Source organism: Gopherus evgoodei, chromosome 13 (assembly GCF_007399415.2).
Source record: "Gopherus evgoodei ecotype Sinaloan lineage chromosome 13, rGopEvg1_v1.p, whole genome shotgun sequence".
Taxonomy (NCBI): Eukaryota; Metazoa; Chordata; order Testudines; family Testudinidae; genus Gopherus; species Gopherus evgoodei.
In genome coordinates this window covers 7,142,384-7,159,743 of record NC_044334.1, presented here as the reverse complement: position 1 = coordinate 7,159,743, position 17,360 = coordinate 7,142,384, and the positions used below count along the sequence as shown (strand labels likewise).

The window sequence follows — 17,360 nt, the reverse complement described above, 5'->3', positions numbered from 1 at the left end:
AGATTGAGACTGTCAATCCATGTGGAAGGAAGAGAAGTTTGCAGCACAAGGGCCAGTCATCATTCTCATCATGTTATCAAGAGCACAAACGGTATGCAGGAGGGGGAGGGGAAAGAGGGTGGGAGCTGAGTGAGATGTATGCGTTCAGCATACGAAATGAGGAGACTGCCTGCCTGCCTGCTATGATAGCATCATTCCTTGGTTCACTAATTTGTACCCTCTTGGGTTGGTGGGGGAGGTGGGCAGGGAGCTGTGGTCTTGTGAAATCATGAAACTGATGCATGGCCCCCTAAGGTATTATTTATCTACTGTATAAACATAGGGTGGTCACATACAGATGTTAGTCTCTAAAATTCAAGTTAAAATAAATGTGGGTTCTTTTGATTTCCTAAAAATTATTCCATGATTTGTCAAAACAGCATTATTACCTACAAAAAGCCAAGCAGGAAACTCGACCCTTGTCAACTCAGGTCTTTACAATACCACCATTTGATTAAACAACAGAACAAAAACAAAATTTTGATTCTTGGTATATCACATTCAAACATTAAATACAAAAAAAAAGGCCCCTACCTTTGTTCTACTCTTAATATTTTGGTAGTCAATCAACATTTGCCCTGAATCTAACAGAAAAGTGGGATTCTACCAAAAAATTCTATTCCCTTCCCTTTATCTCCCAGCCTTGCCATTTTCGTATTAGAAGCTGATGTCTCAGTGCTGTATATCTGTGATATTTATTTCATGTTTAAAAGAAAAAGAAACTGCATTTTTTCTTCTAATAGTTTTCCAAGTAAGGGAGATCTCTGTGCTAAGGAAGACACTGTGGAGCCTCCAATTTGGGAATATGTATGTACATTTGCTGTGTTTGAATACGTATGTACATCCGCTTTGTTTTTTTTAAAAAAAACAAATGAATGCCATATACCTTCCATGCACAGGTACTTACACTGAATAGTTCTTACTCCTTGCAGGCACTGAATTTGCATTTTGTGGGATGGATAAAACCTATCTTGCATACATTGCAGCAGGATTATCTGAAACAGCTCTTAACACATTCTATGCAGTTTAACTTCTCACTTAACCAACAGGTCTAACACGTATCTGCCCACCTTTAATGAAAACTGCATTGCACCAGAAAGGATCATTATTACAGGCAGTCCATTTTCTTTAAACATGAGAGTCTAAATAGGATGACTAAATACAGCATCTAGAAACTCATACTGGCACTTGGCTGTGCAAAACAGACATTTACACACCTGCCATGAGCAGAGCATCCACCTGTGGGATTCAAATGTTCTGCTAAAATGTCCACATTTGAAAATTGTGCCCAGAATAGACAGTCAAAAAAACTTGCATCTGCTCCCATTGTAGGGGAAACTGAAACACTTTAAACAATAAAATAACATGTCATTAAGGAAACTAAGTGCATTGCAAGGTAGAGTATAAGTAATCCAAAGTGTTTACCAGAGCTGAGACCTTATAAACTCAGCACAGATGTAGCTGGCAAATCTGAACCCAGATGCTGTCAAATGTTGCTGAGGGTGATGCAACTGATTGCTGCTGCATCGTTCCAATAATTCCCTAAGTTGCGTGCTATACAGCACTGTACTTCTAAAAAACCAAAACCTAGATGCGAGAACAACATTCAACCCCAGGGTGTTAAAGTACTGGAGAATCCTTTTTCCTTTTGGTTTGGTTACATGTCAGAAAGAAGAGATCATGTCACTTATCACTATTACAGAACACAAGGGAAATTAGCCATGCTAAAATATATGCTAATAAAGGAACTCAAATTTTTCCAAGAGAGCACTGCAGGAAACAAAATTTGCAAAGAATTGACTTACAAACAGGAAGCCGCCTTCCACCCCTCAGCCTTCAAAAGGTTTTCAGCCACATGCCTGGGAATATTAAAGACATCATTGCTCAACATTTGTTGACAGATTCTGAGCTTCACCAAATTTAGTTGTTACCAATGTTAATTCAATGTGAAAGACAAGGCAGTAATGCATGCAGTGCTCCCATTATGTATATCAATCTTTAATATTCAATTTGAGTTCCTAATTGCCTCACTATCAATGTTCCAACCCACAGAAAATCCCTCCATGCCTCTGTAATCCGCTATTTGCCTGAGATGGCTCTGCTTTATAAACCTTCAAAAGTAAGAGCTACCATATGTAGTAATAGATACTGTACAAAGGTCTAGAGTGCCTTTTGCTGTAGAAGCAAATCTAAGATTGACAGTGGTTTAAAAATGTCTTAAATGTACTTTATGCAAAAGCATAAATGAGTACATCATTTATGACCTTCCTAGATATTTATTAGTTGTAATGGATGTGAATTGTATGATGTACATGCCCATATCTTTTCCTATTGCATACCCGTAGGTCAAATGAACTTTTAAAAAAAATAATTACGAAGGCAAAAGTTATCTGTGATCAGTTTACAATTTACTATCTAACGTATCTTCTGCCAAGGGACTAAATCCTGCACCAGCAGAGGGATAGACTAGATAATCTAATAGACGTTTTCCAGCTCTAACTTCTATGATTAATAATTTACAATCCACTGAATACATTTTTAATTATTCCTGTACAGTGAGAAAAATTCTCTCTGGAATATGATCGTATCTACAGTTCAAAGTGAAATTATTTTAGAGACTTATACAAAAAACGAAAAAACCCAAGCATATGTGAGGCACATTCTCCCCTAGAAAGTATTAGTTTATTATAGCTATTAAAAAAATCATTATGTCTTCTACTCACATTGAATCATTCTCATCGCAATATTTTTTAAACAATTTTTTTAAATTAATTTGGGGGAAAATTAATCTATCAATTTAAAATTTTAACTTTAGGTTCCAGAAAACAGAATCAGTAGCAAATACCATCATCTGTGAGTGACCACCTTACGTATATATTTTGAATGCTTGTATCCTCATACAGGTTCAAATACATTAATGTGGCTAAATCTAGATCAGCTAAAAATAGCTTAACATTTCTTCTCCTTCCGTAATACTGAACCCATAATACCCTAAGCCAAAATGATGAACCTTTGCATTGCAGCCTGCTTTGCAGTTACCCAAGCTGGTCTAGCAGAGAGCTAAACAGCTTGGCCTATTTGACTAGCTGTTAATTGGCCTCTAGGAAAGGCAGAATGAAAATCTCTACAAACTGCAAGGCTAAAGAATAACTGTTTACCTCAATTGCACATTAGAAGCTGTTTCCAACAATAAGGAGTAATAAAAAACATGTCTAAAAACTATTTTAAATGGCTATAACCCTCTTTAAAAATCTCCCAGGGATATGAGAAATTAAGATAGAATAAGCACGACAAGTGTACAAGCTAGGGGGTTTTATTGGGCTCTAAATCAGCATTACCATTTCAGCCATGTATTATCCTTGTCTTAGCTGCTAAAACAACAACAACTGCACCTAGCATAAAAATGGCTTTGAATACCAGCAATCAAAGATGATTAAGCATTATACAGCAGGTTTAAACACAGTGAAACCTCCATAAAATTGTTCTGCGCAAAATCAAGAGGGGAAACACACCCAGATTACACTCTGATTTGAGTGTGGCAATTACTTTGTGAATCACATCATGTAATTTACTTCTGTGTTACACACAATGGAAAGATCAATACTCGGGAGAAACCCATCTGCAGTCTGTTCACTGGCGAACTCGCTTTCAAGTACATTAAACATGATCTGGCTATACCACTCAGTGAGGATTATTCAAATAAAGAAGAAATTACAATATTTGTTCCACAAAGTAAACTGAATAGTGCATTCTGTTCATTTTGAAAACATTTACTTTTAAGAGAGACTTGTATAATGATTTCAGGATTTTTTTAATCACCATTTTACAAAAAACATGTATTTTTATTTTCTGTCACGTTTTATTGCAGGTCAGTTCGTTCGTGTAGGGCTGCATACACATCTTTGTTATTGTAGGGTTACTTGTGAGCATTTGATTATTTACATGTCTTTGTTATTGTAGGATTTCCCATGAGTGCCAGACGAGTATAATACATTATTATCATATAGCTGCATTGAGTGCTGAGTTTGTTGCTGTAGGGTTGTTTCAGTCCTGGGCCATTGGCAGACTCCCCCCCGCTCCCCCACCCCTTTTAAGCACTGAAACATTTATTTGGGGATGGGGGGAATGATAAAGTATTACATGTACTTTGCAGAAACAATCGTAGATGAAACCTACAAGATTAAAGGTTAAAATGTGGGCTTCCGATCTTGAAAGCGTCCTTTTCCAAACAACAATTTAAGGGAGATTTTCTAAGGTAAAAATGGCAGGTAAGTGACCAACTTCTCAGTGCAAGTTAGACACCTAACTGCTCATTGTGACATAGGCCAATGTCTCCCTTGGTGTAATGCTGATGAACACTTGAAAAGTTAAGAGCCACCCTAACTGCCCTGGAAGGAAGAGCCTGATTTTCAGAGGTGCTGAGCATCCACAGCTCTGACTGAAGTCTACAGGAGCAGTGGGTGCTCAACTCCCTATACAAATGACGCTCCTACTCTTCTATTGTTGCAGTATTATCATCTGTCTCTTTTCCATATTCTCCATGGCTTTCTATGTAATTCATTCCCACACTGTTTCTGGTTTACATCTTTCCTCTATAGCCCTCTCTTCTTCCCCTGGTCTCCACTACTGTTGCCAGCTTTACTATCCTCATCACCCAGCCTCATAGATTTTCTCCTCTCTCTTACATCCAGGCTCCAATATACCCCTGCCAGTCTTTCTGCTACAATCTCTCTAAAATCCTTCCTTTCTGCTCTATCCCTAATGCCATTCTCTAGCCCTTGTTCACCTCTGGCCTTGATTATGACAACCTCCTTCACTGTGGCTTCCCTGCAATTCATCTTACCTCCCCCTTTGATTTACTCTAAATGCTGTTGCTAAGATCAGCTTCCCCTCCTGGCACTCCCCTGTTCAAATCTGTCCACTGCCTTTTGCATCAAGTTCATGCTTCTCATGCTTCCCGTCAAGGTCATGAAAAATTCCACTCCTGCCTTTGTCTCTGTTCTTGATTCCTCCTCCACCCACTCTCATGCCCTTCATTCTGCCCAGATCTCCCTTTTAACTGCCCCTTTCTGCCATGCCACCTCTCCCACTGAGAATTCCTTCCTATGTGCCAAAAATTCCCTCTCTCCATTCAAATCCCTCCAGGAAACCAATGCCTTCTATCAATGCTTAGCAATACAAGACCTATCAGCCTTTGTATCCCCTGGAAAGTAACGGAGTAGCATCCTGGTGTCAGAACACTGGAATGAGAGAGGCTGCACAGGAAAAAGGCGTTGGTTGCACACTGGTGAGGAAATGGTGTACAGTCACTAAGCAAAATGTGCATGATTCAAGCTGAAGTCCTCACCCTGTATATTGTGTCTCTGTAAGAAGTGTTTATTTTAGACTGAAATCCCTAGGGGAGGGACCAGGTCCTCTTGTAGGAATGAACAGCACTGAGAATACTGCTCGTGTTCAATAAATTACAATATTAAATAGACCTTGTCTATATGGGAAAGATTTACTAGTTATCCTGGTATAAACAACATTAACACACAACCTCTCTCTCAATGTAGATACTTATTCCAGTGTAAGAATGGCTTATTTCAGTTGAGCTTAAATCCCTTCCCAAGTGATATAAGCTAAAATGAACAAAGTCAATCTTACACTGGAATGAAAGTGTCCACACACACGGGGTTATACCAGTATAACTGTATCAGGACTGTATATAAGAACGACCATACTGGAACAGACCAAAGGTCCATCTAGCCCAGTATCCTGTCTTCTGACAGTGACCAATGCCAGGTGCTCTAGAGGGAATGAACAGAACAGGTAATCATCAAGTAATCCATCCACTGTCACCTATTCCCAGCTTCTGGCAAACAGAGGCTAGGGACACCATCCTGCCTATCCTGGCTAATAGCCATTGATGGACCTATCTTCCATGAATTTATCTGGTTCTTTTTTTAACCCTGTTATAGTCTTGGCCTTCACAACATCCTCGGGCAAAGAATTTACATAAACTGATGGTTGAATATCTGCATTACATAACTGTGGCACGCTATCCAAAAAAAAAAAACAAAAACCCACCACATGGGGCAACTAAAACAGAATTACACTTCTTTGAGATTGTTATTAGTTTTATTTTATCTAGCTAAAAATAATTATAGCTATTAAGTAACTGGGATTCTAACCAAAGGCCCAATTCTCATCCTCCAGGCGTAGAACCCACACAGTCACTTATTCCATGATCTGATACCCTTCCCACTATGTTGGTGTTTTGGCCAGATGTGTGGACTCAATTCCCCCTCCCCCCAAATCCCCAAAGTTTCCCCTGCACTAGCATGAAACTGCTGTGGAAGAAAGCTTCCCAGAATTCAAACAATGAGTAATGTAGTTCCCTTGTGCAGCTTTTGTATAGCTCCCCCATTCCACTCTGGGCAGCAGAACCATGCTAGTTCCATTGGTTCTTTGGTCTTGTTTGCCCACACGAGAAGGGGAAAGCGTACCCTAAAGGTCAATTTATCTCCATGTAAAAGGAAAGACGTTTACACTGGCGGTTCTCAACCAGGGGTCCAAGGCCCGCTGGCGGGGCCACAAGCAGGTTTCAGGGGGCTGCCAAGCAGGGCTGGCATTAGACTTGCTGCCTGGCCCCCAGCAGGTCGAAGCCTCACCACATGGGGCTGAAACCCAGGGCCTGATGCCCTGCCACCTGGCACTGAAGCTGAAACCTGAGCAATTTAGCTTCATAGGGCCCCCTATGGCATGGGGCCTGGGCAATTGCCCTGCTTGCTACCCCCTAATGATAGTCCTGGCTTTTATATGCAGCAAAATAGTTGTTGGAGCACAGATGGGCCGTGGAATTTGTATAGCATTGGTGGTAGAGGGGGGCTTCCGAAAGAAAAAGGTTGAGAACCCCTGGTTTACACTACAGGAGGTCAACGGGGACATAAAACCAGACAAAAGACTCAACAGTGACTAGTCAATGGGAACTGGGGGCAAATAAGTGAGCAAATCCCATCAAGAAAAACGGACTTGGAGGGCCTTGTTGCCTGGCATTTACCTTTCTTGTTCAAACCACTGTGACATGGAGATACCGCTAGTTCTTGTCTTTCAGAAAGGGACATGAAAAGGATTTTATACATGATACAGTCACAAGGAACTGCACACTTAAAAAGAGAATCAAGCATCCTTACCCTTGTTCTGTCCTCAATTTCATAGACGCGAAGCTGCATGGGAACATTAAAGCTATGCAGGATATTTCCACCAAACACCAGTGAATCTACTGGAGTATAAACTGCATGTATCCATCCTAAAAGAGGAAAAGAAAAGAACTGAGAATGCCTCACGCTACGTAGGATCATAAAGGACTTTACAATCAATCACAAATTCTCATAGACCACCAAGAGGAATACAAATATTATTAATCCCATTCTACAGATGGAGAAACTGAGGCACTGAGAGGTTAAATGACTTGCTCAAGGTCACACTTCAAGACTGTTGTAATAGCAAGAGACTGTTTGTGCGTGTGTGTATAATAGCAGCTCTGGAGACTGAATTCCTCTATTTAGCCACAGAACAGCTATAACATGGGTGGAGGCTAAGCAAGCTTCCCTTACGCTGCTGCACCAACGTGAGTCAACCACAACCCACAGATAAGAAGGAAGTTCACTCTCCATGGCCCGTTCGGCTCTTAATCTCTCTTCTGACATCACCAAACAAGGGCACAAATCATATTAACAGTGGTGGCAGGTCTGTGATGTGCAGATGTATTGAGACACACCAAACATGTATCACACAAGCCCCCCAAACAGCCATCAGACAGTAGCAACTTCAGGTCACTAGCAGCCATCCTGTAGAGGTAAAAACTCCATATCCCATTACCAATTCTTCGAAACAACTGAAAGTGTTTGTATAAGGACCTGCCAAAGTGTTTCTCCCACTACAGCTGATGAGATTGCTAACAACCCAATCCTGCAAGGAAAGTTACCTTAATGGACTCCAACGGGAGGTAAGGAAGCTCACCGCCCATGGATCAAGCCATAGCAGTTCAGGCAGCTGGCTTCTCTGCGTTCCTTCCTCTGCACTATTTGCCTGTCACGTGATTAGCTGATGCATAGGATACATAGGACTCTAGACTCTGATCTCAGCAGTGACAAAGGAATTGATCCTACTAACGATCTAGGACCCTGGGAGTTTGTAACATGAATTCTTGTTTTAAATCAAAAGCATTTCAATTAATAAACCAGCAAGCAGAGCATAAGGGGCTGTCAATTTCTTCCTAACTGTGCACTGTTTTCCATTAAAGTTGGGGAGGTTTTCATTCGCCTCAGGATCAGTGAGGCAGCAGGAAAATGTAACCTGGGCCTACAGGGTGAACTCTCCAGCCACTAGGCACAAAAGCATTTCCCCTGCTAGAGTTTGTGGACCTGCTGAGTTATGCTTGGGAAGCCCTTGAACCATCATATATGACAGGACATTGGCTCACAGTGCTTTCACTGAGAAGCATTTAGTAGGAGAGGGAACACAAAGCCTGGTTCTTGGTACATTTTTCTGACTTTACTAATCTAATTCCACATGATGAATCTAATGAAGTGAAAATTACAAGTGCCCAGTGGTAATGGCAACTCTGGGTTATTGCAGGTTTCTTACAATAGGTATAGTAAATACCCTCTCTGACTCACTCACAATCAACAAGGAAGTCTGTCACTCCAAATCAATCTAGCTTCTTTCCTTCCTCACAGGGGCAACTACTATAAGAAATAATACCCTAGTCTTAGATATGCATATATAAAAAACTACTGAGTAAGCAGAGTAACCTAGTGATCAGACCAATAGATTGGGAAACAAGGTTCCTGTGTTCTGTTCCCTGCTCACCCACGGGCTCTGTGAACACTTGGAAAGTCACCTAACTTCTCTGTGCTTCACTTTCCCCACCTGGAAAAAAGGGTTAACACTTATAAACTGGCTTGGATGAAAGCTGCAGTTGATACTGCCCATGAAATTTATAAAACAACAACAACTGAGTAAAGAAGATTTTGACACCTGTAATGGCCTTCTGGTGGATACATGCGGCAGGACTATAAAGCCTCTTCACAAGCAGATCAATGCACCAGATCACGTTAAATATATCTATTAAACATTCAAATGTAATTAAAAAACTTGTAAAAATAACTGGCTTTCCATACCCTGGTCCATATGGAGGTGTGAGAAAGAGAGGGAACCTAAATAAAGTTACAGAGCTTGGAGTTAACTGCTTTTATCAGATGATCAAAGATTCACGTGACATAAGGGAAAGGGTTGGAACTGCGTGTAAAAAATTAAGCTGCTACCAGGTCTCAGAGACTGACATGTTGGGTAGAATGGGATTGTATCTGGCAACTCAGGGTTAACCTACTCTGATGAGGTAGGTATAATTATTTCCATTTTACAGATAGGGAAACTGAGGCTCAAAAAGGTCACAGTGAAGCAGTGTCAGAGATGGGAATAGAACCCATAAGTCCTGAACTCCCAGTCCTCTGATCTAACCATTAGGCCATACTCCTCTCCTCAATACATCCCAACACACTGAATTGTAAATACTGGATATGATTGCTTTATTAAGGAATTTTATTGTGCGGTCAATTGTTCTAGGTTATTTAAAAAACATTGTTGTCAGAGATTTATGACTAATGTAAAAATTCACTGAGCAGAAAATTCTGTAACTGTTGCTCTTCAAGATGCGCTGCACATGTCCCTTTCACTGTGGGTGTTCGCACGCGCCAGTCCAAGGTTGTTGGAGAGTTTTCACCCTCAGCAGCATCCATCGGGGCAGCCTGAGCATGCCCTCTGCTGTCTGATGCATATTACACTAGCATAAAGGGTCAAGCCAACCCAGACTCACACCCCACCCCACCCAGGAGTTCCTTCCTATTGGAATTACTCCAATAGCGATGGGAAGGAGGGTGCATCGCAGACATGTGCAAAACATCTAGAAGAACAGTAGTTACAGAAAGGTCAGTGATCATTTTTTCTTCTTCGAGTGACTGCACATGTCCATTCCACTGTAGGTGACTCACGAGCAATTCTATTTGAACAAGGACTGGAAGACCACTTGTCCAAATTTAGCATCATCTCTTGATTGTTGAGAAATTGCATAGTGCGAGGTAAACATGTGACATGTGGACTAGGTTACTGCTTTGCAACTGTCTAATACACATGAGCCAGAAATGCTGCACAGGCCACTTGGGATCTAGCTGAATGACCCAATATTCTATCTAACAGCTCCACATTAGCGTAGTGGTAACATAAACAAATACAACTGGACATCTATGCTGAATGTGATACTATCCTTTCCTTATGAAAGTGATCTCCTCTTTTCATATCATCCAAGTAATTTACTTACCGACCTTCTTTCCAAAGACTCATGCTAACAAGGGAGAAGAGTTATTGCACACTCTAGATGTTGGAAGAGCATCAGTGTTTTATCTGGAACAGGCTAAACCTTTCAGATCTTCATTTCAGTTGTTGTTGCTGTCCACAAATGCAATGTGATACTAACACCCTCAACTCCCCTACTCTCCTGGCCAATGTAATGACTATTAAAAGTGCTACCTTCATTGAAAGGTGTAACAGACAGCAAGTCACTACAGGCTCGAAGGGAGGATCCATCAGCACAGTTAAGACTAAATTCAGGCTTCAAGGTGGAATAAGACTATGTGTGGAAACACCTTGTCCAAGCCCTTTAAAAACCTTACAACCACTGGACTGGAATAAAGGAAGTGTTTATCCCCAGGACAGTGAAATGTTGACATAGCTGCTAAGTGTACCCTAACTAATCACTAATCCTTGATGTTTCAGGTACAAACACAGTCCAGCCTTTGCTGAATAGAACCAAGGACGAGGAAGACACCTTTCAGCCTTGACCAGATGGAAAACCTTTTCCACTTAGCAAGGTAAGTTGTCCTCATTGATAGTTTTCTACTATTCAGCAGTACCTCCTGCACCTTTTGCAATTTTGTACGTGCACTAACATGCCTACGTGGTGTCTTCTTGGAGAATATATATCTGCCACCTAGCCTTAAATGGATCTGAGGCACTGTCTGGAGTACTGGACCAGGTAAGTACACACAGCCAAGTGATCCAGAAGTCTGACCATGGAGAGAGGATAAGCCTTCAAGTCCAGAAAGAGACTTTGCATTGCATGAAATGTTGTCTATGGTAGCAAGGCCCTGGCCATTGTGGAGTCCAGGACCACTCCAATAAATTCTATTTTCAGTATCAGAGACAGGACTGACTTGTCTGTGTTGATTAACAGGCTGAGCATGTTGAAAGCGGACCAGATTATGCAGATTCTGGACACCACCTGCAACCTGGACCAACTTCTTATCATCCAGTCATCCAGATAAGGGAATACATGGACCACTCCCCCCATCTCCAGAGGAAAAGCTACTACAACCACCATATGGTCTGTAAATACAAGAGGGGCAACTGAGAAACCAAAGGGAATGGGCTGTAAACTGATAATGGCAGCCCCAGATAGTGAAACTTAGAAATGTTCTGTGGCCTTGCTGAATTGACACATGAATGTAGGCATCCTTTAAGCTGAGAGCAGCATACCTGTCCCCTGTCTCCAGGAAATAAGGGAAGCTAAAGTGACCATCCAGAATTTCCTTATTTAAAAAAAAAACAAAACCCACTGCCTTATATCTAAAATAGGCCAAAGACCTCCTTTTGCCTTCGGGATCAGGAAGTATTTGGAGTAAAACCCCTTTCTATTGAACAAAGATGGGATCTCCTCTCTAGCACCTACAAGAAATGATTGTACCTCTTGCAGTAATGCTTTCTTGTGAGAGAGGGTCCTGAAGAGGGAGGGGGAAAGGGGACAGAAATTTGGAGCAGAAATAAAAGGAAGCGAATATCCCACTTCACTATGCTTAAATTCCACCGATCTGTTGTGATGTGGGTCCAAGCATGATAGAAGTAGGACAAGCAGTTTGCAAAAATTAGAACAGAAAAGGATGTCACTCTCATTATAGGTAGACGGCTCTTGAGCTATCTATCAAAATGAGCTGTTGGAAGAAGTCGCCTGCCTCTACAAAACACCAGTGGTTGCATAGACTGAGAGAAGTGGTGGTGATCACCATTTGTAACCTCTGCTCCTTTTCTTTGATAGATCTTGGTCTCAAGTAATAAATCCCTGAAATCACTGACACTGATGATGGCAGAATGCCTTCCGCTGAGGGATTTCAGCTCCGGGATTTCAGGCTCACTCTAAATCCTTGAAACTATGCACAGCCTCATCCATCTTTTCAGAAAAGAGCAACACCTCAAAGGGTAAGTCCTGCACTAGCTCTAGCACCTCTGGAGGGAGGACAGAAGAGTCCAGCCAAAACGAGCACCTCATTGTGATGGCAGAGGCCATGCTGTGCTCTGCAGAATCTGCTTCATCAAGACATACCACCAGAGCTGTTCTGGCAACCATTTTGTCCTCCACTATCAAAATGAGGAAGTGAGGCTCCCAGATGAAGTGAAGCAAGTCTCTAAATTTCAAAACCGTATCCCACAGGGTGAAACTGTAGTGTCCCAGCAAAGCTTGTTCGTTTGCAATGTGAAGTACCATCCATCTGTGGAATAAAACTTCCTCACAAAAAAGTCTAGCTTCTTGCCCTCTTTATTCTTTGCGGTTGAAGCCCGGTGCCTATGTTGCTCCCATGAGTCCCTGTGTTTCCTTTTTCTTGGCAGCTGCCACTACAAGGCAGCATGGAGGAGGGGGGTTATATATGTGCTTGAACCCATGGGAGTGGACATAGCACCTTCTCTCCACATTTTAGAAGCCATTTTAGCAATCAGAAGCAGGGAAGGTGGGCTCTGCCAAAGGATCTTGGTAGGCTCTAAAAAAACCTAATTTATTGGAAGAGCAATTCTAGCTGGGGCCACAGTAGAATGTCCACCAGCTTGTGGGATTTTTCCTGGACCTCCTCCAGGTGAATATCCAGTCATAGCCATCCTCTTTAACAGCATCTGACGAGTCTTAACATTGTCCAGAAGTGGAAAAACAAACTCCGCCACAATTGCCTTATCAGGAGATGAGGAAGAGGGTGTTAACAATACTGGGGGCCAGTCCAGTTCCTAGCTCTCATGCAACTGCTGTGTGAGGGATCCCTTGGTGCTGGTCTCAGTACCAACGCTATCATGCTTGTGGCAATGATGCTCCTGATGCTCAGCAGATTGAGCCGACTGAGATGGATGCAAAGATTTTGACTGGAGGGGGGGAACCTCGTGGATTCCAAAAGGGTCACTGGACCCCAGCTATGCATACCACCAGGGTTCCTCCTATAAGTTCCCTGCTGGTACTAAGGCGGAAACCAGGCCAGCAAGCGGCATATCCCTCTGACGGGACCAGGTAATTGGGATACATAGGAACCTACTTCAGAGTCTGATGAGGACAAAGCTTCTTCTTGAGATCAAGGCAATGCCATACCCACCAGTGCCAGAGAAGAAGGCTCAGACTCTGACGAAATTGGAGCCAGGGATATCACCTATGGCTTTCCACTAGACACTACCGGCCTTACTGCCACATCCAGTGGAGCTGGTTGGTGTGGAGCTGAAAGCACAGGGGGTGGTACCTTGGGCACCAGTGCCAGGTGAGTCCCCTGAACTGCCAGTGAAGGATGAACCGAGAGATTCAACAGCTCTCCCACAGCCTCAGATGCCTCAGGAGTAGATGGTACCAGGAAGACAATCTGCAATATCACGGCACAAGGAGATGCCAATGAAGGTGTGTCAGGAGTTGGTCTCGACAGGCCCACAATGGGCTCTGGGGTTAATGAACTCCCATGTTTAGAGGTGTGCTATGGGAAGTGCTTACTCTCTGAACACCCTCCCAAGTCTTTAGCAGAGCTCATCCTCTTTGATTCCTTTCACGACCTTGGTACTGAGTCCAATTTCTGATCTCTCCTCTTCGGTACTGCTGATCTCTCTCTCCATACCAGAGGTGCTGGAATTGTGCTACTGATCAACGCCAAGATGCTTGGTACCCAGATCGAAGTACACGGCTCAGATGGAGGCTATAATGCCAATATTAACAGATATTTTAACCTGCTGCCCTGTGTCTTTTTTCAAATGGGGCTGAAAGCCCTTACAAATGCCACACGTCACTCCTGTGAGCCTCCCATAAGTGCTTTAGGCAGCTGGGGTTAGGGTCATTATTCAGCATAGCCTTGCCAGAGAGCACGCCATACGTCCAGTACCACAGCTGGTACCCAAACTGGGTGCCGGAACCACCAAAGAACAAAAACAAAAAAAAATTTCTATGAAGTAACTAACTACTAAACTACAGTAACTATACATGTGTACTATTTACAGGCATAGAGAAAAGACTTGCAAAAATAAGGACAGGGAGCTCCAACAATCATCACAGGCGATAGGAAAGAGGTGAGAGGGATCTAGGGCAGCTCAGCCCTTTATGCCTGAGCAATGTACACAAGTCAGCAGAGGGTGCTGAGGCTACCCTGATGGGTACAGCTAAGGATAAAAACTCTCCAACAATTGTACACTGGAGCACACAAACACCTACACTCAAAGAAGAACTTGACCTTAGAGGCAACAGCAAGCAGAGGTGGAGAGAAAGAAGCTATTGCTTTTGGTTCTTTCATTTTATAGGGAGGGCAAAAATATATCAACACAGGAGTTAGACTTTAAAATACATTTTTTAATTCCACCATACAATATCAAAAGTGGCTTAGGTTGCTCAAATTATGTTGTCTCAGGGGAAATCCATACTTGAGCTACTGCTTTCGTTATTTCTTCCCCCCATGGATTTTAGTCTCATCACATCTCCCCAGACCTCTCAGTCTCAGCCTCACAAGCCCCAACAGGTATTAAGGGCTCTTGTGTTAACGATCCCCAAACTCGCTAGTAGTGGACCCTGATGTGATTAGGTAACAGCTCCAGAGGAACAGTCACTGACGATCAGGTCAATGCTCCAGCGAACAGTGCCTCAGGCGCAATAAATCCTTAACAGAAATATTACTGACAAGGGAGTAAATAATGCCTATTTTTGAGCCAGTCATTGCAGAAGAGCCAGTAAAGAGGGTAACAGAGAATTTGAGGAACAATTTTCAGAGGCAGCCTCTACTTTTGTGGGTAATATGCTTAAATCCCTGCTTAAGCCCACAAATCAAGTAATTACTTATCTTACTATAATATCTGTGCCTGTAGTTGTTAGAAACAAAACTGGTCCTGCTAAGGACTTCTCAGAATATCTGAGCCCAAAACTCTGAGGCCAGGCTGAAAATCAGGCCCTTTAAATACACATTTTTTTATAAAACAAATAAGAAATGACAGTAGTGCTGTTAACAGACTTGTACCCAGTAAGGAGACATTGAAATAACAGCATTAAACCCACTAAGGTCAGAAAAAAGACTCAGAGGGCAGGCTACACTCAGATCTGCTGACAACACACAACAGAACTGTAGGGGCAGAATGTCCTTCAGGCACATTACAGGGGGTGCAGACGGGCAATGCAGCCACTGGAGACCAGAAAGTCAACCAGAACTTTCTGTGGGCTCCCAGGCAGTGCAAATCAGTGCAGCAGCTTCGCCTTTCTTGGAAAGCACACAGTACATTCTTCTCTCTGCACTCAGCCATCTCTGCTGGCTAGTAAGGAAGGGGACCAAACCCAGGTCCATGCTCTCCTTTTAGACTTCCTAGCCCTTTTACACAATTAACACTCACAGGAGACCTAAGAGGAAGCAGGGACTATGCTCCCCCACTGGATTCAAGCCAGCACCTGCAGAGGAAACAAGAAAGAGAAGATGCTGGTGCTCTCCTTTTCTTTGTGCATCCATGCAGGGTCCAGCAGAATCTGACTCCAATGTTGTACAACCACTTTGAGAGACACTGTATCCTAAAATAGGTTAGACCTGCTTAATGAAAGCAGTTACAGAGTTGATGATAGCACAGAAAGAGACTGACATTAGGAAGTGTATACAAGGGAGAAGAGATGTTTACAGATGAGATCAGAAATAAGATGGAAAGTTGACAAATTAGCATGACACAAAGTCTGGTTCAGAAGGTTAGACGTTCCAAGGTAAAGACTCCTGCACTATCACTAACCAGACTGGATGTAGGGGAAAGAGAGACAAGGCCAGTGCTAGGAGTGTGGAAGGGATGAAGAGAGTACAGAGACAAGCTGTAAGTGGGAAACACCTTTCACATTTCCTGATTGTAACACTGGGGCAAACAAGTTCAAGGAACGTACAAGCTCAGCTGCTACATTTGATTCATTCCCACAGCTCAGACATCAGCAAGTTATGAAACAACTAGATAACTGTTTGCAAACAAGAACATGAAGCGGCTTTCTGAGCTTCCTAATTCCAATGTTCAGCATCCACACAAGTGGGTTTTTAAAAAGGAAGAGGGTTTTCCTGAGTAGGTGAACAAAATGGAGCTACAAAGGCAACTGAGGTCATAATCTGAAGGCACTGGTGTTCCCTCATTATCATCATGCATGTAATAATAAACTACATTTATCTCTCAGTCCTGCTATGATAGGTCAGCAGTACTATCTACTGGATGGAATATCAGATCTGTTTGCATGTATGATCATGTCATCCTCTAGTGGATGCAATGTCAGACATGCTCATGCATGTTTGAATTTTTTGACCTGTAATGGCTAAATACTGCTATGGAAGCTACAGTAGATATCTCTTAAGTGTGTCTGTAATCAATTTTCCCCCTAGATCCTATAAAGGACATAAGCCCTGATATTACTGCACAAGCATAAATCTTTTAAGGGTTATTGCTAGTTGTGAGATATTATCTCATAAAAGCAAAGCACACACACACAAAAAACTTAGCAAAGTTCATTCCATCTTTGACGCTAAAATAGCCTGGGACTAATATTAGAACAAAGGGATTAAGGACTGAAAAAATCAAAAGCAGGAGGAACACCACATTTTTGGTTGAAGGACAAAACCAAAAACACCTACTATTACCTGAGACTGAAATTCGATTTGTGTGTGAGCGAGACTGCAGGGCTCCAGGGACCAGGGCCGGCTTTAGGCCGATTCACCCGATTCCCAGGAATCGGGCCCCGCGCCTAAGGCGCCTTTTTTATTTTTTTTTTACTTACTCCGGCTGTGGTCTGCTCCGGGGTCTTCCGTGGCCCCGCTCCTTTGACCAAAGCTCCAGCCGGAGCGCGGCAAGCCCCGCGGCCCCGTTTGGAGCTCCAGCCGGAGCGCGGCAAGCCCCGCGGCCCCGTTTGGAGCTCCAGCCGGAGCGCGGCAAGCCCTGCGGCCCCGTTTGGAGCTCCAGCCGGAGCACGGCAAGCCCCGCGGCCCCGGCCTCCCGGCTGGAGC

At 42.9% G+C, this 17,360-nt stretch overlaps 1 protein-coding gene and 1 long non-coding RNA gene across 7 annotated transcripts in view; one reads left to right on the top strand and one right to left on the bottom strand.

Annotated features, from left to right (window-relative positions):
- Positions 1-17,360, bottom strand: part of KDM2B (lysine demethylase 2B) — a 176,040-nt gene that overhangs the window by 74,399 nt on the left and 84,281 nt on the right. For all 6 annotated transcript variants that reach the window (XM_030583398.1, XM_030583397.1, XM_030583399.1 and 3 more), the window contains one exon: positions 7,215-7,330. In XM_030583398.1, the coding sequence (XP_030439258.1) occupies positions 7,215-7,330 (116 nt within the window). The remainder of the gene's footprint in view (positions 1-7,214; positions 7,331-17,360) is intronic.
- Positions 25-12,577, top strand: LOC115661160. Its single transcript, XR_004003023.1, has 5 exons — positions 25-91; positions 4,193-4,307; positions 10,858-10,952; positions 11,315-11,464; positions 12,173-12,577. It is a non-coding gene; the product is annotated as an uncharacterized LOC115661160 (long non-coding RNA).